Genomic DNA, 23,227 nt, shown 5'->3' with positions numbered 1-23,227 from the left:
GCTGAGTGCCCTGAAGTCCATCTGTTGTACCAGGACTCCAGCCTCCTATGGTCTGGGCCAGGCTCCCAGAGGCCAGGGCTTGCTGCTCTCATTCCCCTCACAGGGAAGGAGTGACCTTACCCCTTCTTTCTGAAACCAGAGGCTTTTCATTGGCCTTTAACATTGTTTTGACCACTGACCACTATTCCACCCGTGCTTTGTAAAATCCAGAAAAGTCCTACACCGAGAAAGGACAAGCACACATAACAACCCCACTCTCTTTCCCGCCCCCAGAACCCAGTTAGCAATCATCCTTATGCATTGTGCATATATGGCAAAACCTCTATGCATCTTTACAGGCAAAACCGAGTCACTACTATTAAGTTTCCTAGATTAGGTTAGCACCTTCTGAAGTCAAATGGTAACATAGGTAGGGGAGCACAGGCCTTAGATGTAGTGCTCCTCACTTATACCCACTTGCAGAAATACTGTTGCATTTACAGTCTGTGGGTGCCTACACCAAGCCCAGGGTGTAGTGCTGACAATATTTCTTTATTTTGTGTAAAGTGACAGCAGGAAATGAACAGGGACACATTTCCACTCTCTCTTCCTACACTGCGTACATCATACACGTACTGCATGCAGAGCAGTCTTCATGGCACAAGATAAAAAAATAGTGAAATCGTTTCAGCTGTGTGTCTTTGTACTAAGCATAGGATGCAGTCTGTCAGTGTGCCTGGCTGCGCTGCATATGTGATACAATAATGCGGTGTGCCTGGTTGTACTTAGCGCATGATACAAACTGCACAGTATTTACAGTTCGAATGAGTGCTTGGCTGCACCAAGCAAGAGATATGAAGAGTGCAAACTAAAAAAAAGCATTAAGACTCGACCCCTAGTTATAGCACCAAAATATCAACATCAAGATATACAAACAAAAAATATTGTAGGCACAATATTGTAAGGACAAACATGCCAGGAGTCACAATAGTGTGTACAATAATATTGTTTGGTGAGTATTAAGTAAGGGGAGGGTTCAGTTCAGGTCTAGGATATGGTTCCGAGTTAGGGTATGGACTAGGGTTAGGACTAGGTTTAAGGTTACTAATGTCTGGCATCACTTTTCCTATTCCAGACTCTGTTGGGTGCCCAAAAGTATATCGTCCTGCTGAGGACTTTTAAACAGCTTAATAAGGTTGAAACGGCAACGCTATAAACATTCAGAATATGTCCACTTTCGATTCTTAGATGATCATCTTGTGTATTAACAGTCCATGAACCCAAGATTACTGTTTCTGACCCAAGCCATTTATTTGATGTGTATGCGCACACTCACTTGTCGCTTTTATGTTTTCACGGTGTAATCACCATGGGCACCGAACATCTGGTTTACAGTGATTTGCGCCTTAATTTATTGTTAAAAAAACGTATGCGTTGGCTTTGTGTAACATTAACAGCATGGACAACTGATTTCTCCCTCAAGCTGGAAACATAGGTAAATGAGCCATCATTGCACTACAGTCTTCTATCCATGAACATCATTGTGCACAAGTCAAGGTATGAATCAGACCCTATCTTACTTCTCCAGTGGAAACACTGAAGATGTGTCTAGTCTCAGGATATCAATCTTTTGAAAGTCCCCTTCATTTATGGACAATGAAATGTGGGCAGGTCCTTTTCACAACTGGCACCTGCTATTTGGAAGTGCTTCTCATTTCCTGCAAGACTCGACGTGGAGCACTTTGTGTTTATGAACAAACTCACGACCTTGCACTTCTCCCACAACATTTAAAGCCTATTGGCCTATAAGCTTCCAGTCTCTGTGCCAGAGCGCGGGAATGTTGTCGGTGCCTGTGCACTTTATAAGAGGCGCTACCAAAACAACAGCCTCAGCCAAAATAACTTGTAAAGATAGAATGCCGGCTGAAAACATGCAAACAGCTAGGAACGTTTCTAGATTTCCAACGCCAGAACACTTTAAACGAGCTAATAAACCTCACAAGGGCATCCAAGTACCACACAGAAGCTAATACAGAAAAAATAAAATTCATCTATAATGAGCCTTTTCCAGCCTCCAGAAACTCAGGTTGTGCTCAGTTACTTGTAGTAACTTCTTGTGCCCACCAATTGTTATGTGTGGTGGAGTGTAGAGGAAAATGTGTCCCATTTATCTAGCTCTGTAGAACTCAGAAGCCACAGTGGTGTTTACTCCAGAGACCGTAGAGCTCTAACAGGTGTGAGAGACATAATAGTCACAAATGTTGGTTTTGTGCCCAGGACCTTAAACATCTTTTTAGGAAGACACCGAATTTTAGCTACTGTTCTTCTATGAATTCGCAATCTAAATTCCAAACACTGGCAGAGTTACTCCCGAGGCATCTTAAAAAAAACGTGTGGTAGAAACTCACTGTAATGAAGTCACAAGGCGGCTGCTCGTGTCTGTGTAAGCAGTGAGCCTGCCCTTAGCACACTTCAAGTAGCACTAGGGACACCCCAGGGTCAATTTCCATTCGGTACAGAGCTGAAAGTCAGTCAAAATTCAGATACTTGATTTCAGCTGAAACTTTCATGTTTACAAACGGACGGCGGAGTAATTTAAGCTTGCATTTTTCAAACGTTGAGTCAGATTAAAACAGTTACTTTATTTCTGGAATGTGAATTTCACAAATTGAAAACAAATGGTTGGTTACGGTTTATTTTAGATCAGTTATGCTGATAAGTCAGAGGAATGAACAAAACATTGTGACATAAAAATATTAACATTTTTTTCTTTCCTTCAAAATGTGCAATTTTTAGATCTGGAATTTTAAGACGCGACAACCACATTTTTGACCCCAATCCAAATGTCAATACTTGAGACCTACTAAGCAGTATTTGCCCAGATACGAATGCATGCTATTTGGTACACCCTGGCCTACCAGCCCTTTGTGTTCTTATGATGAACCATTGAAGCACTTTCCTGCTAAGCAAATGTAATCTTCCTGCTGCCAGAATTATCATACTCAATATCACAACTGGGTATCCCACTTTGATCACTTTTTGTCTATCCCTGATGGCACATTTGGTCACTTGTACCCCAACCTTTCACAACTTCTTGATCTCCTGTGATCTCAACTTGTTCAACATCACAGCATCTACTTCTTCTGCAGCTACAAGTAGCAATGGAAGCCTCGTCTTCTCCCATTCAAGAAACCAATCACCAACACACATAAAACACCTCCTCACCTCTCTCACCCTGCTTTAAAGTCCATGCCACGTGCCACTTTTACCCATCACATGCAGCACGAGTTTCCTCCTGTCTCAGACCTTCACTTTTTCAGGTGATTCTTCATTCTTGCCTATGACATGAACAAATCACCCCTGATCGACTCCTCCATTCTCACACAACCCCTTTTTCCAGCCAAATGCCACGTCCTCCATTTTCTCCTTCCACCTCCATTCATAAGCCCTTTTTAATCTTTTGACTCTTCCTAAACATACTCTGATTTTTTAATATTTTTTCTTTTCCTCCATCATTTTCCACCTTTCCATCCTTCTACCACCAATAATTATAAGCTAATTCTCCCAAAACTGGCATATTACTTTAATATGTTTTTGGCACCTTGTATTCAATGTTTTATAGCGCAACAATAACACATAGTCTCCACTGCATGTCTCTGACACTTAACCCTCTGCATGACTTCCTCTCAGACCTCTTATTACCAGTTTCATACTTCTCTTATCCTGCAGTTTCCCAAGGTCTTCCCTTACTCTGTTCCTAATACTCAGATCCTCACCCTACCAGTATCACATATTCACCATGCACCCTCTCAGCCAACCAGTCTCAGATTTCACCCTTCCACTCCTCCAAACTCACCCCTTGTAAGAAACTGGCTCTATATATACTGCACCAAAGTGAGGTATAGTGTGTATAGAGTCCAAGAGTCTCCAGAGGTTTGGCAGAGGTTAAAGTTAGATAGAACCTTACTCTCTTAAGTGGTAGCTTGGTCGAGCAGTAAGGCAGTATCAGAGGACAGTGTAAAGCATTTGATGTACACAGTCAGCAAATGATCTCACACGCTCAAGAACTGAACTCTAGGCCAATTGTTTTGTATAAAAAAATATACTGTTTTATTTCTATAACCAAGCAAGCCTGGTACAGCTAAGCATATAAATACTTTGCAGTAGTGATTGTCTTGTTTGAACACAATTCAGAATTGCAGTATAACTGGTACTGGTTTTGATTACAGGTTTAAGAAAGCAGTTTGCAACACATTGCAGGTATAGTACATTCAATTGAATGGGCTTTTTAGGTCAAATGCATTTTATTATTTTTCAGATTACTTTTCTAACCACAGGACTGGATCCTAGATTCAGCCCGGGGACATTTCCTGAAAACAGGTGAGTAAATGCGTTTTGGTTAAAGGTATGGTTTATAAGGAATATTATTGTATTTCAAAAGTTGACAAAAGTTCACATAGAATCACCAATGTTATCCTATGGGAGGAAATTCACTTAGCAGGTAAGTTAGGTTATCGTTACTTTTTCTTACTCAGGGCTGGATTCTGGATTCAGCACTGGGACAGTTCCTGAAAACAGTTGAGAAAATGCGTTTTGGTTAATCGGCTGATTTTTAAGGAATATTTGCAGTTTTCAAAAGTCGACACTTTTTGAGAGAAAAAAGTGTCAATGTTATCCTATGAGGAAAAATGAGTTATCGGTTTCAAGGTAAGTAATCGGTCTTTTTAGTTAGGTTTCTGGGGTTAGACTCAGGGGTCTCCCAGGGTCAGTGATGCACTGTTGTTGCACCCCCCGTGGCACTAGGGCGGCCGGGTGCAGAGTGTTGAGGCCCAATGTTATCCTGTGGAAGATAGGGGGGCTCCGGTTGGTGGCTGCTGGCAAGCAGGCCACAAGGTTGTGGGAGCAAAGCGCCTAGGGTTAAGCTCAGGGCAAGTTGGGGACCAAGTTAGCACCAAAGGGGCACCCTCAGCGGCGCAAGGGCAGCCGGGTGCAGTTTTGAGGTCGGGTGCCCTGTTGAATTCAATGGAGATTCTCCGGGACAAAGAAACACTGCAGGCTCGGGGACGAAGATCTTCCAGGAGTGACCACCACTTCGAGGGGTAAGTTGGGATGTAGAGGGATGGTTAGGCACCACTGGGTTGGGCACACAAGGCCGTGGGGCGTCGGGTGCAGGGGTGCCTTTAGACATCGGATTTTCTTACCAACTCTGGTTGCGGTAGGGGGGGGGGGGGTCTCCTGGATTGAGGCTGAAGGCGTCGTCTGAAGGCTTGTGGCAGGTCAGGGGTCGCCGGATCTCGGGTCAGGATCGCCAGGGGGACCTCCTTGTGGTGTTTGTTCACTCAAACAAGGGCCGGGCTGGGCGGGTGCAGAGTGTGCTGGATTCGCGGTTTCTGGCTGGCACCAGAAGCTGCAGGTCAAACATGTCCGGTGTTCACAGGAGAAGCAGCTTGGAAAGTGAATGCAGGCAGGTCCTCCGGGGTTTTTGAGGTTGCTGGCAGCTGGACACGCCGGGGTTTTGCAGGAGCAGGTTCGAGGGTAGACAGGCCAATAGGACTGGGGCCAAGTCAGTGGGCGTCATCCTGGTTAGCTCTGCACGGCTTCTCGTCATTCTTCTTTTCTTGTCGTTGCTGGATCTGAGGAAGGAAGGTTCAGGGTGCCCCTAAATACTAAATCTAGGGGTGTTACAGGTAGGTAAAGGGCAGGGACCAATGGGTCCCTTCCCTGGGGTGGGTACACACACTACTCTGCCACTCTCCAGTGGGAGGGGTGCAGGAGCCTGTCCATGGTTGGCTGGGTCCCCACATCCTCAAGATGGCGGGGACTCGAGGTTGTGCTTCACCTCGCCTCCCCACCTTAGGGGTGGAGTTGGCAGAGGTGGGTACATCTCTCTTCCTCACTTTGTTTTTCCCACCGGGTCTCCTGCCCAAAGTGGGGGGTAGAACCAGTGGGGACCAGTTGCTGAGTACAGCAAGTGGTCTGGAGAAGCTCACAAAGGCGGCATGCCTTTGAAGCTTCTCCTTCGTGACCACTGCCCATCCTGGGGGAGGAGGCTTGGCACCTCGTCCCAGGATGTGCATTGTTTCAGGCCCCCCGAGAGCAGCAAGCTCTCGACCCAGTGGTCCAGAAACATGTCTGGTGGGGGCAGCCTGCGCAGCCACTCAGTCAGGTCACTGGGAGTTGGTCGTGTTTCAGGGGGGCTCTCTAATATGCCCTCTGTCGTGCATTTTCCATTAAATCCCACACTGGCATCAGTGTGGGTTTAATGTGCTGAGAAGTTTGATACCAAACTTCCCAGGCTTTAGTGCAGCCATTATGGTGATGTGGAGTTCGTAATGACAACCTCCCAGCACCATATACTCTTAATGGCAGACCTGCACTTACAGGGCCCAGGAATGGACCTGGGCACTGTAGGGGTACTGGGCTCATGCACCTGTACCCTCACCAATGGCATAGGGCACCCAGCTAGAGGGGTGACTGATGTATGCCAGGGCAGTGGTTTGTGGGGATGGCACACAGGGATGTGTGCCATGTCGTCTCTATTTGTTCTGCACCCAGACACTCAGCCTGCAAAGGCAGTGTGTGTGCGCCATGGAACAGGGTGGCACAATAAGTGCTGCAGCACTTAGGGGCCTTCTCTGTTCACAGTGCCCTGGGTACCTATGGTACCATTTACCAGGGGCTGACATGTGGCCAGAGATGCCAAATTGGTTTAGGCTTCAATGCAGTTTTAGGGAAGGAACACAAGCCCGGGGTACCTGATTGGCAGGAGCCCAGGGCACACTCAGTCAAAGTACGTCAGCAATTCAGCAAAAAGTGGGGGCATACCATGCAAGAAAGAGGGCACTTTCTCACACCCCTCATCCTATCTCCTGCTCAAATCTCTTCCTACCAGTTTCAAAAGTTCAACTTTCACCCTTCCAGTCTCCCCTGTAACTATCTCAAACTACCAGAGAGCCATCACTGTTAGCTGTACTTGCAAGTCCAAGTCAGAATGCTAGGCATGTAACGAAAAGGGAGGGCAGCATTAAAATTAGAGAGTCAGCAACCAATCTGCATGCATGTCTCTGTAGGTCCAGCTTTCCTGTGCCTTTCTGCGCTCGGCGCATGGGCTGTTACTACCATGGTCACCAAAGGCTGCAGTGCAGGCGGAGTGTCTAATTTTGCCTGCTTTGACGCCCTCATTTCAACCTCTGGGCGTGGTGGGCTGCACCACCCTAAGGATAAGTAAGGGGCCACGGGGTGCGAAATTTGTCGACGCCCAAATGTGGGGAGGCAACTCTGGATTTCAGGCACAATGGTCACTTTGCGGCTCATCTGTGAGCCGATTTTGATGGACATTTGGACTCAATCCGATCAAGAAATAATACAGACTACATGAACACTACATATCCCAGCATGCACAGGAAACTTATTCGAATAGCCAATTGGGGGGCGGATATCCAATCCCAGCAGGCATGGGGAACTCATTCGAGTAGCCCATTGGAGGGCGGTTATTCAAATAAAGATGCCTGTTGCAGTGCAAATGAACTGAGTAAAGCCTATGATTAAGGAATTGTTTCCGTAACGCGTCAGGCTGGTTTGGATTTCTGAAGTGACCGCTGATACCTGTGGATGATTTTTGCCTCCCGACTGCGCCCTCCCTGTTGAGTATATATATATATGTATATATATAGAATCCCACATCTAAAGTAATGGAGTTCCAAAATTAGGCTGACAAATCAGATTAAAGCATGCAATATATTGCTATCGTGTAATGGAAATAAGGGAGAAACGTCAAGTATATGTTATACCAAGACTAGTAATAGCATCGCCAAGAGCTCCTCTAATTTGTTTGCGCATGTCAATCAAAAGCGGTCCCAAATTTGCTTGCGATAAAATGAAAATTGAAGGGAGGAATGGTCCCCGGAGGTCTTAGGGTGTTTGGTGACCATGTCGTCGTTATGGGGTATGTATAGGGGATATCCAGTCAAGTATATAAGGAGTCATTCATAGCCAGAGCATGCAATAAAGATAGCATGAGGACTTAGTCCTTTCAGTAACCATAATGTGAGGAGCGGCGTTTTACTCCAAGTTTTGGAGATAAGCTGTGAGGGGGCTTGAGAACGTACATGTTCGTTACAAGAAGATGGTGCCTGAACTCATATACAGCATATTTGTTAATTCCTTGGTTGTGGCCATGTAAGCGTTAAGGTTATTTTAATAATTGTTTATAGAGATCCGAATGCAAAAAAACATTTACCAGGTTCTAGCAAAGGGTTTCATTAGGAAAACTCACTAAGGTTGTGTGACCGAAAGATTATTTAAACCGCTGTTTCTCAAGAACAGATTGCAGAAATTGCTTAATGATTTCTAGTGAAGGATTTCATCAGAAAAAGTCACTGCAGCCCCCCGCGTGTGTTGTGGTGGTATTCAAGTTAAGTGCCATTTTATTGTAGACGTAATTGCGTGTCCTTTGTCAGTTCTTGGAGTTGTGTTGGTCAGGTTGTAACTCCAGGAAAAATGGGCACAATCTTGAAAGTAGGACTCAAATGTTACGTGAGCCTAATATGTCATTTTTCAGTAACTAGTAAAGTCTTGTCATAACATGTAATCAAGAAAATATTGAGATATCTAAAAGGAGATATCATAATAGAGGTCACTACGGTCTGCCTTGCCCATTAAACAGCGCTCAAGTTGAGTGCCATTATATTGAATTTTAATGTGTTCACAGGTCTTAAATCAGTTTCTTAGACTATTTCTGTGAAATTGATACCTCTCTTTAATTGGTAGGATCTTGTCCTTAAACATATATTATGTAGTGATTTGGAAATATATAAAAGGGAAGTCATTCTTGTGCTGAGAACGTGAGGTTGTTACCTCAAAAATGTGGCTGCCATCTTGGTTCGGTTGTGTAAAGTCAGGTCTATTATGGGATTTTAGGGAAGATGATCTTTGGGCTTTTTTATGTACCTAACTTACAGTAATAACAGAGTCTGGTTCCAGAAGGTATTCAACAATGGTTTAGTGTAAGCGCAAGTGCGGTCCATGCAGTTAACATCGGTGGGGCGGCGTTGGGGACAATGCGAAGGAAAATTAATAATTTATTTAATTTCCCCTCTGCATCGTCCCTCGCAATCCCCCCCAAGGCCGCCTCACCGCTGTTAGCTGCACGGACCTCGGCTGGTAAGCGCTATTGTCAAGATTGTTTTAAGCTAAAATTGTTTAAGGTTCAAGGATCCCAGACCCCAAGATCAAGATTAAGTAGTTATCAATGAGTGTTAGATCGGGGTATTTTCATAGAAAACAATACATTTTAAAACCCCATTTATCCATCATTTGAGTCTAGTCCAAACTTATAGGGTGGGTACCATCTTTTAGCTGAAGCTAGATATGTATATATAGCAAAGTATGTCTATTGGCATTAAAGTCCCTTCACTGAATTGCGGAGTGGGAAAAAGGTCATCTATCACTGTGAAAGTTTTAGTGAGGGAGAAGAGAGGAAAAAGGGGAAGAAAGAGATACCTATATTTAGAGTTGAACAAAGAAACTAACCTATAGTCATTATAAAAGTTTCATTTAGACATTGTTCCATGAAAGTTTAATTGCAAATAAACACATCTCCATACAGTATCCGGTGGAGTCTTTTCTTCTTTAGGGTAACTCATTCTGGGTAACCACTGGATCTGGTGAGCTCATATTTCTCACTTAGGTCTGAGTCAATTTTGTATAAGAGGTTCAGGTGGCCCACAGATAGCTCTGCATGAATTCTTTGGAAGAATTCTTAAAAAATTATGCATCTTCTAGGCTTGACCTAGGCATTCGTGGGCCAGTAAGTGAATAGGGAGTTTCCACTTCAGGGCATGACAAACACCCCAGTCAGCTCACTTTTCAACTGCATAATATGGTTCTACACTGCTGCATAATTCAGATGGCCATGCCTCTAGGGGGATTTTGGGACACTGCTTAAACTTAAAAAGACTGGTGGATGTTGAGCAGAGTCAGTCACACTCCTTCCTTCTACGTCAGCTAGTCCCTATCTATGAATGAGGTGCAAGAGTCATAGTCACTCTAGAGAAAAGAGACCAGCACTGAAACAGCTGTACTGGTTCCTTGTGAAGTACACACACAAATAATGTGTTCTATGTCTCACCTTCAAATCTCTGGCCAGCACCACCCAACATGCTAAATATAGCAAAAGGACCACCCCAACCCTCAAGAGAGCCCTTACTAGCATAAACATCCTCAAGCCAACAGGACAGGGCGGACAACTACATAAAAGACCCAAGGTACTGAGCAGCCTGCTGACACACTAAAAACTTCCTTTCTTTCCACTCCCACAATACTTGTGGCAGCATACCCAAAGAGAAAATAAATTTGCAAAGACATACTGGGGAAGGGCGAAGGGAAAGCCTTTGTTAAATACAGGCGAAGTTTTCTGCTTTGCACAACATTTCCTAAAATAGAGAAACCACACCCAGCCACTTGCAAGGCCTTGTTGGTGGGCCATTCTGCATCGGGACCCCTTTTGCAGGCATAAATGCAGTGAGTTAAATGGCCAGTGTAAGTGGTGGAAAGCAGAGGGTGTAGGGACCAGGGGCGAGCAACTACGAAGAGTTCGGGTGACAGGCAACCTAAGGGTTGCCACGAGTAATTGCATGGTGGGGACATGAACCAGAAGGAGAGACTGCTGCTGAATTTGATCAGTCTACCCGCTGCCCTACGTGCCCTTTTTGCTGCTTCAGGATTGACTTTCTAAATTAGCGAAGGGCTGATTAACCTGACATTTTTTTATTAGGCTTTGCAAGTTTCACACTTTGCGAACCTTGTGAAGTTATAGCAAATTGGCTAACTTGCAACTTTACACCCACCTATTACAGACCTAAAGACAAAAGAAGAGGTGGATGGGATGGATGCAACATTGATATTACAAATACAAATAAAATAAACTCAGTCCACTTATAGAATGAAATATTGGCCTTATCCTTTGAGTTGTAAACCCACAGCCTAATGAGAAGTGTATCCATCAATAGACACCAGCTTCACTGCTACGTCTGGACTACTAATGGGCGAGGCGCTGACTGTGTTTGAAAGGGGCTGATGAACAATATTCCAAATCTTGAATATTACTCGTACTAGAATTCTTATCTGATGGAGGTCAACCAGCGTTTCGTTGAACAGGAGTTCCATGGCGCCTCATTTAGAGGTGGGGAAACTGTCAGCTTTCCAATAGAACAGCCTCATCAAGCAGTGGCCGGCAGCCCGTCCTCCATAGGACCACGAGCTTCAGTGTACTTAAAGCTCTACTCTATTTAGGGCTGCCTTTCAGGCACATATTTGCTCTCCATGCAGAGTGTGGCAGATGCAGGCAGAAAAATAAAATCAATGGACCCCATGCACAGGAATAAAACTCCCAGTACATCACGACCTGTGATTCTTTGTTCTGCAGAAAGAAACAGTTGCATTGATTCTGATGAACAAGAAACATTCAGAGCAGGCCACTCATGGCATTACATTTTTGAAAATTACGCTATGTCAATCAAACTTTTGTAAAATATTTCCACTTATAGCAGAGCAGAATTGAATATACTGCCAGCAGACGCAGGCCCTCCAGAACCCCAGAGATTTGGCAGCCTGACCCCGAAATGTGCCCCAAAGTCTGAGCATCAATGATTACTTATGAAGAGAGAATTCAAAAACCCCTCACACCTAAAGCAAAACTATTGGGCAAAATTGTTTCAACTTTTTTCAGTCGCATGGTACATTTTTCACTGACCTGCCCCAGGCTCTGCTGTCCAATCTTCTGCAGCGTCAGAATGGCTGTCCGGATCGGATAGCCCGAGGCCATGACAGATTCAATGATATCACGTTCTCCTTGACTGAGGGCACAGAGGACATCAGCAGCGGAGTCTGGGTAAGAACCGATGGAACTCAGAGGCCGTGGAGGCGGAAGGCATGGATATGGGCTCAGAGACTAAAAGAGAAAGAAAAGACGAATGTCATCAGAGACAGACTCACTGCTCAGAGCACAGCACTGCTAACTCAGAATTGTTGGCTATTGACAAAGCAGAGGCACACTGCAATTTCAGCTGCTACACCTGTCCAAATTCCAGAAGCTGCCCGTGCAGGTAAAAGAGGTCAGGTGAAGCGGAAAGAACTCGACAGACGGACAAGAAAACATTAAATATTACATTTTCCCTCGTCGTCTGTTGAGTACACCCCCCACACCGCCCCACCGCTCTTCCCTACACGGGCCACTCTTGCCAAATTGTACGATACCTGTATCTGCATTTGTCTCAGCTGCCTTACAGGCCAAAATTGGGACTTTTTACAAACTAGCGCAACAGTGATAATACACACTACATTACAGACAGTGCTTTTAGATTTCTCAGTTACGAGTCCACAGGTAAAAAACCTACACGGAGCCACAAACAGAGTCATATCAAATCAATAACTACTCTGCACTGGACATTTCAGGTGAACTGACATCCAAACGCAGACTAGTTTGTTACTTTATGTTATGTGAGAGCCATTTGTGTGATGCACGCGCTGCCAGTCATAGGGTCTTGCAGCACTAATGCCATTGGCTAACTCCCATAACTGTTTTTGATGATCCCATTGCAGACCAATAGCGATTCCTCCAAACGAGCAGAGAAGCGTCATCCCCGCCCCCACCACCACCAACCTCCTGCAGAAAGAGTGGAAAATAAATTGGTAATAAGGAATATGCTACTTACCAGTATGCATCTGTTCTTGGCATGTAGAGCTGCAGAGTCACACACTGAGGATAAGATCGCCATCTGGTGTTGGGCTCGGATGATTGCAGGTTGTTGTTGTCTTCGGAAGAAGCCTTTGGTCACGAGATAGGTGACTCCTCCCCTGGACAACAGTGCGCATGGGCATCCACTCCATCGTCAGATTGTTTTTCGCCATGATGGGAAAAGATGGAGTGTATAGGAATGAAAAGAAAGGATGTCCATGTGCAATGTCTAAGTAAGACAAATGCTGGAACAAATACAGGTCCCGGGGAGGTGGGTGGGCGTGTGTGACTCTGCAGCTCTACATGCCAAGAACAGATGCATACTGGTAAGTAGCATATTCCGTTCGAGGCATATGAGCTGCAGATCACACACTGAGGATAGACTATATAGCAGTGTCTCCCCTTAGCGGTGGTCACCTGTATCCGTTGCAGCAGTTTGAAATAAAGTTTTTAGGACAGCCTGGCCCACTGAGGCCTGTTGTTTGGCTTGCACATCAACACAGTAGTGTTTAGTGAAGGTATGCGTGGTAGACCACGTGGCTGCCTTGCAAATGTCTTCTAAGGGAATGTTACCTAAGAAGGCCATAGAAGCCCCTATTTTACGCGTGGAGTGCGCCCTAGGGGGAACTGTAAGAGTACGTTTAGCCTTTTGGTAGCATATTTGGATGCACTTAACTATCCACCGGGCTATACCGGATTTGGAGATGGGATTGCCTTTATGTGGTGGTGCGAAAGCAACAAAGAGTTGTTTTGTCTTTCGAAAAGGTTTTGTCCTGTCGATGTAATAAAGCAAGGCTCTTTTAACATCTAAGGTATGTAGGGCCCTTTCAGCTACGGAGTCTGGGTTAGGGAAAAAGACCGGTAGCTCAACTGATTGGTTAAGGTGGAAAGGGGAAATCACTTTTGGAAGAAATTTAGGGTTTATCCTAAGAACTACTTTGTTACGGTGTAGTTGTAAGAAAGGTTCCTCTAGCGTAAGGGCTTGTATTTCACTTACTCTTCGTAGGGAAGTGATTGCGATAAGGACAGCTACCTTCCATGTTAGGAACTGTAATTCACATTTGTGCATAGGTTCAAATGGGGGACCCATAAGTCTTGTTAGAACAACATTGAGATTCCACACTGGGGAAGGTGGTAATCTTGGGGGAAGAATTCTTTTCAGACCTTCCATAAACGCTTTGATGGCTGGTACCTTAAAGAGGGACAGGTGTTGCCTATTTTGCAAGTAGGCTGCCAATGCTGCTAGGTGTAAACGTATAGAGGAATACGCTAGATTGCATCTTTGCAAGTGTAGTAGATAGCAAATGATGTTTTGGATGGAAGCATCCAATGGATGGATGTCATTATTAGCGCAGTAGATGGCAAATCGTTTCCATTTTGCGGCATAACATGCTCTAGTAGTAGGTCGTCTGGCTTCCTTTATGATATTCATACAGTCTGGAGGGAGGTTGAGGTACCCAAACTCTAAGACTTCAGGAGCCAGATCGCTAGGTTCAGTGTTTGAGGATCTGGGTGTCTGATTTCTCCATGGTTCTGGGTTAATCGATCCGGGGAGAGGTGTAGCTTTTGATGTGGAACTAAAGATAGTTCCAGAAGTGTGGTGAACCACGGTTGACGTACCCAAGTGGGAGCTACCAGAATTAGTGTTAGCGACTGTTGTTTCAGTTTGCGTACCACAAATGGAACGAGTGGGAGAGGCGGAAAAGCGTATGCAAATCTGCCTGACCAGTTCATCCATAGGGCATTGCCCTTCGACTGTGGGTGTGGAAACCTGGCGGCGAAGGTTGGGCATTTTGTGTTTTCGGGAGTGGCGAACAGGTCTATGTCTGGTTGTCCCCATTTTTGGAAGAATGGGAGTAGAACCTTGGGGTGTAATTCCCATTTGTGGATCTGCTGTGTGTGGCGACTTAGGAGGTCGGCCACCTGGTTGTGGATTCCTGGGAGATGTTCTGCTAACAGGTAGATGTTTTGGGGAATTGCCCATCTCCAGATTTGCTGTGTCAGTTGGGACAGTTGGAGAGAATGTGTCCCCCCTTGCTTCTGTATATAATACATTGTTGTCATGTTGTCTGTGCGTATGAGGACAGTTTTGTTCTTTAGGTGTACCTGAAAGGATTTTAGTGCCAGAAACACCGCTAAGAGTTCTAGGTGATTGATGTGGAGCAGTTTTTGTTGACTGGTCCATCTGCCCTGAGTGGTATGTTGAAGGAGGTGGGCTCCCCACCCCGTGAGAGATGCGTCGGTAGTCAGCACAACTTGTGGAAGAGGCTCTAAGAACGGCCGCCCTTTGGACAGGTCGATGGTGTTCCACCATTTCAGTGAGCGAAGTGAGCGACTGTCCACCAACACCAGATCGGTAAGTTGTCCGTGAGCTTGGTTCCACTGTTGTGCTAGACATTCCTGTAAGGGACGCATTTGAAGTCGTGCGTGTGGGACTATGGAGATGCATGACGCCATCATGCCTAGGAGCTGCATGAACACTCTTGCTGGAAGAGATTGATGAGTTTGAAATTGAGAGATGAGATTTTGTATACTGGTTATCCTGGCAGTGCTGGGATAAGCTATGGCTTTGGATGTATCTATGGTTGCTCCTAGATACTGGTGTAAGTGGGAGGGCTGTAGATGGGATTTGGGGTAGTTGATAGTGAATCCCAAGTTGTGGAGGGTTTGAATAGTGCGATGAGTGTGGAGAACGCATTTTTGGTGAGTATTGGCTTTTATGAGCCAATCGTCCAGATAGGCGAAGACATGGATCTGTTGTCTTCGGAGGTGCGCTGCCACGACTGCTAAGCACTTGGTGAACACTCTGGGTGCTGTTGTTACTCCGAATGGGAGAACTGTAAATTGATAGTGTTGCCCATCTACCACAAATCGTAGATATTTTCTGTGAGCGGGATGCATAGGGATGTGAAAGTACGCGTCCTTGAGGTCCAATGTGGCGAGGAAGTCTCCCTGTTGTAATAGTGGGAGGACTTGTTGGAGGGTGGTAATATGAAAATGATCTGATTGTATATACTGGTTTAGTAGTCTGAGATCCAGTATGGGCCTTAACGTTTTGTCCTTTTTGGGAATGAGGAAGTATAGGGAATATACTCCTGTTCCCTGATGTTGAAGAGGGACTGGTTCTATCGCATGTTTTTGTAACAGGGATTGAACTTCTTGTTTGAGGAGAGAGAGATGATGTGAGGACATTGGAAGTTGTTTGGGCGGTATGTTTGGGGGGGATTGTATTAGTTCGAGGCAGTAGCCAGACTGGATTATTTGTCTTACCCACCTGTCTGTGGTGATGGAAGTCCAGACAGGTAGGAATTGTTGGAGCCGCCCCCCGACCGGAGTGGAATGGTCTGGGGGGAGTGGTGGCAAGTCACTGTTTAGTGGCTGGGGAGGTGCGGGTGTTGTTGTTGTTGCCCCGCCCTCGACCTTTGTTATTGTTTCCCCTATAACCCCCTCGAAAATATCCTCTGTTAGGGGATGTTTGTCCAGAATTTTTAAAGGTGGACGTGGTCTCAGTTCCCAGATTTTTGGAGGCTCCTCTATAAAAGGAGCGACGAAAGGAACCCCGGGTTTGAGGAGACTACAGTGCTCCCATAGATTTGGCAGTCTCATTATCTTTCTTCATTTTTTCTAATGCAGTGTCCACTGTAGGGCCAAATAGCTGCTCTTGGTTGAAAGGTTGAGCTAGAATCATGGTTTGAACCTCCGGTTTAAAACCGGAAATACGGAGCCAGGCATGTCGTCTGAGTAAGACGCTGATATTGACCGCCCTAGAAGCAGTGTCTGCCGCATCTAAGGCGCATTTAATGGAGGCATTAGATATTAATTTGCCTTCTTGAATGAGGTCAGTAGCCTGGGATTTAAAGGGCTCAGGCAGATGTTGCATAAGGTCCTCAAGTTGGTCATAATGCGCTCTATCATACCGGGCTAACAGGGCTTGGGTATTGGCAATACGGCAGTGGTTTGCCGCCTGTGCGGCGACTCGTTTGCCTGAGGCCTCTAAAAGCTTAGACTCCTTGTCCGGGGGAGGCGTTTCTCCAGTTGTCTGTGAGTTAACACGCTTCCTGGCATTTGACACGACCAAGGAGTCTAAAGGGAGCTGAGCTTTAATGTATGCAGAGTCCTGCGGGGCTGGTCTGTATTTTTTTTCAATGTGGGGGTTGAGAACCCTAGCTCTAACAGGGTCTTTAAAGACTTCAGTGGCATGCTTTATAACCCCTTTAATCATGGGCAGTATGTGAACAGTTTTTTGTGACTGCTCAAAAGTATCGAGGGGAAAGTCCTCTTCAAGGGCGTCCGTGTGCATCGTGACGCCATGGAATGTTGCTGCCCTATTTATGAGTTGGCCAAACCCCAAATGGTCATCAGGAGGGGAGGGCTTGGAAGGGTAGGTAGTGGGGTCAGGCATGTCAGGTATTGGATAAGACCAGTCATCTACTGGTGCTGTGTCTGGGAACGTAAAAGGGTCGTTTGGATCAAGAGGATCATTAAATAAATCAGGGTCCGCCCCTCCCCCTAAATCATCATTATCATCCTGTGGAGGAGGTGAATGAGAAGGAGATGGTAAAGGTAAAGGAGAAGGAGGAGGAGGAGGAGGGGGGATGGGTCAGGAGGTAACACAGGAGAGGAAGGACGAAGCGGTGAAGTAGCACAGTCCTTCTTCCGTATGGGAGCTGGAGGTGGTGTGATGTCCAGCTTCCGTTTTTTGTATGGGACTGCAGTCACATGTCCGGTTTTGGGATTAATGTAGATCCGCTTTTGAGTAGGATCTGGGCGAAAAAGTTCACCTGGCTCCGAAAGTGGTGGTGGCGATGGCCGTTTCGGATCTTTATGAACTTTTTTCGGTGTGGACGGAGTTTTCGGTGCTGATGGATTTTTCGGTGCCGACGGAGTTTTCGGAGCCGACGGAGTTTTCGGCGCCGATGGAGTTTTCGGCGCCGATGGAGTTTTCGGCGCCGATGGAGTTTTCGGCGCCGATGGAATCTTCGGCGCCGATGGAATCTTCGGCGCCGATGGATTTTTCGGTGCCGATGGATTTTTCGGTGCCGATGGATTTTTCGGTGCCGATGGATTTTTCGGTGCCGATGGAATCTTCGGTGCCGAGGGACTTTTAGGCATCGATGTCGAAGAACGTTTCGGTGCCGGTGGAGACTTCGGTGCCGAGGGACGTTTTGGTGCCGAAGGAGATTTCGGTCTTGAAGCCTGTTTCGGTGCCGACAGTGGAGTTTTCGGTGCCGAAGGTATTATAGGTACAATAACATGAGGTTTGCTCGAGCCCGAGCCACCTACAGGCTTAGATGTCTTCGGAGCCGGGCCCGAGGGCGGGGCTTCTGAAGAGGATTTTCGGTCGCGACTGGGCCCAGCTGGCGGAGTCTTGACCAATGTCTTTTTGGATGGGGTAGGGGCAGGGGGGGTGGTACTCACATGCTGCCCTGGAGTGATGAGGTCATCGGAATCGTCGGCCTCGGACACGATCTCGAGATCTTCGGTGTCATCTTCAGGAACATCCTGAGCAAAGATGTCCTCCGGTTCTGGAGCTGGTTTGGCCATAATATTGCGTCGAGCTCTTCGGTCCCGGAGGGTCTTCTTGGAACGGAAAGCGGCACAAGCTGGACAGTTCGATTCGTTGTGTTCCGGCGACAGGCAGAGGTTGCAAACCTCGTGGTGGTCACTGTGGGGGAACTTCGCTCCACACTGGGGGCATTTTTTAAAAGGTGTCCTGTCCATCAGCCGCTTCCGGAACCGGTCCGAGTTGATTTCGATGTCGATGGAATGAAGATTGAAAAGTTATTTTGATTGCTGGAAGTTTTCTGCTGGAGCGGAAAAAAGTTCATCCGAACCCAATGGCGGAAAAAAACAATCTGACGATGGAGTGGATGCCCATGCGCACTGTTGTCCAGGGGAGGAGTCACCTATCTCGTGACCAAAGGCTTCTTCCGAAGACAACAACAACCTGCAATCATCCGAGCCCAACACCAGATGGCGATCTTATCCTCAGTGTGTGATCTGCAGCTCATATGCCTCGAACATGATTTTATTCGCATTTTATTTTTTTTACTGTCTGCCAAACGGAGTGTGGGAGCAGGGCCGGTGAGTCATTACTGCCAAGTGATTGGCAGCAATGAGGAGTGGCCCCTTCACTTTGAACTGCGCATGTTATTTTGGCTGGCTACCTTGCTATGGCCAAACGACATGCGCAATTCAAACTCTTCAACCCAGCTGTCTTAGAGACCTGGGTTGGAGAGCAGGCACAGGCCTCCAATGCCTTTCGGAGCACGGAGGCATCCTGATCCAGCCAATCCAGATACTTCACTCACGGAGCATGAGAGACGCGCCTGGATTGGATATGTAGTTGGCTGTCTGACGTCACCTCGTGCTCGGAGGAGTCTGGAGGCCGGAACTGGAGAGTATCGAGGTCTTGCTGCAGGAGAAGGTAAATGCAACTTTTATTATTTCTTTCTTGTAATTTTTAATGTAATGTAATTTATAATGCACGTTTGTTTTAATGTATGTTGCACCCCACAGTTTTTTTAAGTCACTAACCACCACTGTTTCAGACCAGATTGTTATTCATGCTGCGATTATATGCCATCATTATTTGTTTAGGTCTGTTCCTCACCTAGTTCCATCTCTAACCTCCCCCTGATTTCCAAAGCCCTTGAAAAATGTGTCCTACTCCAATTAGATAAACACATTGATAAATTCAACTTACTGTACCCCATACAATCTGGCCTCAGGAAAGGCTGCAGCACTCTAACTGCTATGCTCCACATTGTCGTCGACATACTCCACTCCCTTGACAATGGTGAGACCTGCCTACTAATCCTCCTTGATCTCTCAGCTGCATTCGATACGGTCAACCATGCAGCTCCACTTAATGTTCTCAGAGATCGTTTCGGCCTTAATGGCATGACTCATAAATGGTTTGTCTCCTACCTCCAACACCGATCACAGCGAATTAAAATATACAACTGCCCATCAAACTCCACTCCGGTCTCCCTTGGAGTTCCCCAAGGATCTATCCTCTCTCCCTATCTCTTTAACCTTTTTATGGAACCTTTCACCCTCATCCTTAAACAAGCTGGGCTCAACTACCACCTCTATGCCGATGATACCCAAATCTACCATAAGCTCAAAACCCACGCCGATATCTTACATCTCACTAACACACTCACCAAGATTCAATCCTTGTTCCAATTAAATAATCTCAAACTTAACCCCCAAAAAACTGAAATCATTCTCTTCTCCCCTAAAAACAACCTCCTCCCCTTTCAATCCTGGATCTCTGGCCTCAATGCCCTCAACTGCTCCCTATCCCTTGCCAACTCAGTAAAATCCCTGGGTATCTCCCTTGATACTAACCTAAACCTCAATGTTCACAGCAAAAACTCTGCTAAAGGAGCCTTCTTTACCCTCCATCATCTAAAGAAGATTAAACTCTTCATCCCCACTGAAGATTTTAAAGTAGTTGTCCAATCTATTGTCCTATCGCGCATTGATAACGGCAACGCCATCCTCACTGAACTCCCCAAAATCCACCTTGCTCCGCTTAAATCTGTGCTCAACCTTGCAGCAAGGCCCATCACCGACTGCAAACGCTTCGACCACATCTCCCCTGCCCTCAAAACCCTTAAATGGCTCCCCATTGAAGGCAGGTCTGCCTATAAAACTGCTTGTATCACACAAAGTCCTCCACCAAAATACTCCGGCATACCTCACCAACAAAATCTGCAAAGCGAAGCTCTAACGTTCTCCACCTAGTCCCTCCCTTACTAAAAAAGAAATCCTCTCAGTCTCGCTGCTTTTCCAGAAACGCCCCAATCATCTGGAATTCCCTCCCAAAAGACCTACGTTGTAACCCCTCCTACTCCAGCTTCAAAAAAGAACTCAAATTACACCTCCTCTATAAATTTTGGGGTGTCTAACCTGCGCCTTGATCCAATGCCCAATAGTCTTATCTGCCCTTCCCCCATTCTAATCTCCCTGCCCCCCTTTTTTCTCTCTTTTTTACATTCTTTCTCCTCCCCCCCCATTCCCTTGCCCCCGCATCCTACTGGCACTGATTTCCCTTCTACCCTCCTCCTCTATCTCTCTCAGTTCTCTTTCTCTCCCGTCGCTTCCCTCCTAAGTTTTCCCCAATGCCTCTCTCCTCCCTGTTTGCTCATCTAACCTCCCAACCCCAGCTGTCCACCTGCCTTTCCCCTTTTTCACGTCACCACTCTAAACATGATCTCCCACATCTTGATATTACTGATGTATATTGCCGTAGCTCTCTCTTTTGGTGTTCTGTAATGTTTGTTGACGTAAGCAGTTCCTAGTTTAACATGTTGATTTGTTTTACTGTTGATTTATTGTTCCGCAAAATGACCTCTTTCCTACCCTTGTAAAGCGCTCTGATACCTCTGTGTCCAGCCAGCGCTATATAAAACTTCTAAAATAAATAAATAAGCTAGCTCAATGTCTCTCATTATCTGAGTTTTGGGTATTATGTTTCTTAGAAACTAGTAAATGTTTCCATTTTGAAAAGTTTTTAAAGGCCTGGCATGTGTCATTTGTAGACAGAGGCGTCTGGCTTATTGGCAGCAATCTAGAAATGTTTCAACTGGTCTGAGGCTCTGAAAGGCCAGTGTGGCAGAGAGCAATGTCTGACATAAGACCGACTACTCACTAGCCACTTTGGCCATCAAAGGAACAGGCCTGCAGTGAAACCTCCACATTTGAATATATAGCACAGGGCCCTGCGGCTGTCAGTACTACTTTCTGTTACCGTTAACATAAATACAGCGATTATATCAGTAACACTAGGAGTTGGGTAAACAAAATTAGCTCTGAAGCGGAGCTATAAATGATGAGTGACTCACTTCACTGAGGGTGAAATAAGAAATCCCAGAATTTTTTATGTGAAGTGACAGAACCAGCAGATACAGGCTTCCCTAAAATTAAGTAAGTTTCCCCAGCAAGCTAGACCTCTCCTCCATTGTTTTGTTGACCAGAGCCCCTACAAAAAAAAACCTTTGCATGTATGGTCTTGCTTTCATAATATCAGATAAGTGAAATGTGTGAGGACTACATTAAAAGCAGTTAACAAACACGTACCTACTTTACCAGTGAATGGATGCCCCCCTCTATCTCACTCTACCCCATCTCAACATATAAATAAATTCAAGCTAATATTTGCTGAATTTTTACTTTGTACTTAAAATATTGTGTATAAGTGGAAGAATTTCAGTCCCTATTTTTCTTATTTTAACACTGCAGCCACTTCCCAGGATATCAAGTTTTCATTTTTATGCAGAACTAGCTTGGCAGAGCACCCACAATCATCATTATGAGCCCTCCAACAGTGTTCCTATAATAATCCCCTACCACAAACATTGCACCTAACTTTCTAATAGGTATATTGGCTGCAAGTGCAGGTACCTCAAATGTCACATCCTGGAAAAGACTTTCAATGATGGCCAGCATCGCTGAAAATCTTAAATGAGTTTAACATAGTAAAGAAAACCAACTGTTGTTTCAACTCCATCAAATTGTTCTCGTGTGGACTTTCAGGACTTGGAATCTCTGTTATTGTGAGGTTCTGCACTTGTTTCCTCCTCTTAATAAACAACAAGACCTTCTTCATTCACATGGATAAGGACAGCTCCTTACCGCAATGGTGGGTTTGTGGTTCCGTATAGGAGGGATGGACCCTGCGCTAGCAGGCCTCTTGGAGCAATACCAGCGGGGAACTGAAGGCGGTGACGGGGTCAAGCTCCCTGTCCACAGCTGCTCTGAAGCATGTCCATACCGCAGGTGGCGACTGTTCCTGTTGTGCTGATGGGGTGGATTCCCCTTTAGATGGGGTGAGCCACATGCAGAGCTATTCAGGGGGTGCACCAGAGCTGAGATCATTCTGGTTGCCCCCTCAAGTTCATTCTTGGCATTGGTGAACAGGGCCATCGACTTTCGCTTATTATTGCTAGACACAGTAAGTAAGCTGATGCTCTCTTGGCGGCAGCAACGGCATTTGGAAGGAGGGCTCAACACAAACGGGGAGGTCTTTGGGCGGCTTGGCATAAATTTAGGGTTCTGGGGGGTGCTTCTGGCCAGGCCTTTGCTGCTGTGGAGCCTCCGGGCATCCTTGTCGCTTTCCTCAGATGAGGAATACTCATCATCCTCTGAGTAGCCATCCTCCTCGAAGAAGCCAGTCTCACTGCCCCAATCTGGCAACATCCATATTCCACGCTTGCGGTTGACCCGCATATCTGCTGCACTCAAGCTCCGGCACCGCCGGACTGTCAGTGGAGAGCGGTGGTGAGAAGCAGAGCATTTTGAGATATTGGCTGTTGGATCCTCTGAAGTGCTGCTGCTGTCTTCGCTCTCAGCAGGGTCTGGCAAGACATATGGGCACATAGGGGCAGAGGGCACGGTGTTTCCAATCTCTTCATTGGAGGCCTTCCCTCGGTATGTATTCTGCACCCAATCTAAAACCTTCCTCTCAAATGAGAAAGAAAAATCTTGCTGCAAAAAAGAAAA

General features: G+C 46.0%; 1 protein-coding gene across 1 annotated transcript in view; it reads right to left on the bottom strand.

Moving 5' to 3' along the window:
* The window catches only part of UBAP1L (ubiquitin associated protein 1 like), an 81,767-nt gene that overhangs the window by 31,536 nt on the left and 27,004 nt on the right, over window positions 1–23,227 (bottom strand). Inside the window, exons 4-5 of the mRNA XM_085644567.1 lie at window positions 22,361–23,212; window positions 11,732–11,929 (exon numbers count right to left, since the gene is read on the bottom strand). Of these exons, the coding sequence (XP_085500693.1) occupies window positions 11,732–11,929; window positions 22,361–23,212 (1,050 nt within the window). The remainder of the gene's footprint in view (window positions 1–11,731; window positions 11,930–22,360; window positions 23,213–23,227) is intronic.

Source organism: Triturus cristatus, chromosome 3_1, assembly GCF_964204655.1.
Source record: "Triturus cristatus chromosome 3_1, aTriCri1.1, whole genome shotgun sequence".
Taxonomy (NCBI): domain Eukaryota; kingdom Metazoa; phylum Chordata; class Amphibia; order Caudata; family Salamandridae; genus Triturus; species Triturus cristatus.
Note: the sequence above shows the minus strand (reverse complement) of the source record. Positions and strands in the feature narration are given on the sequence as shown.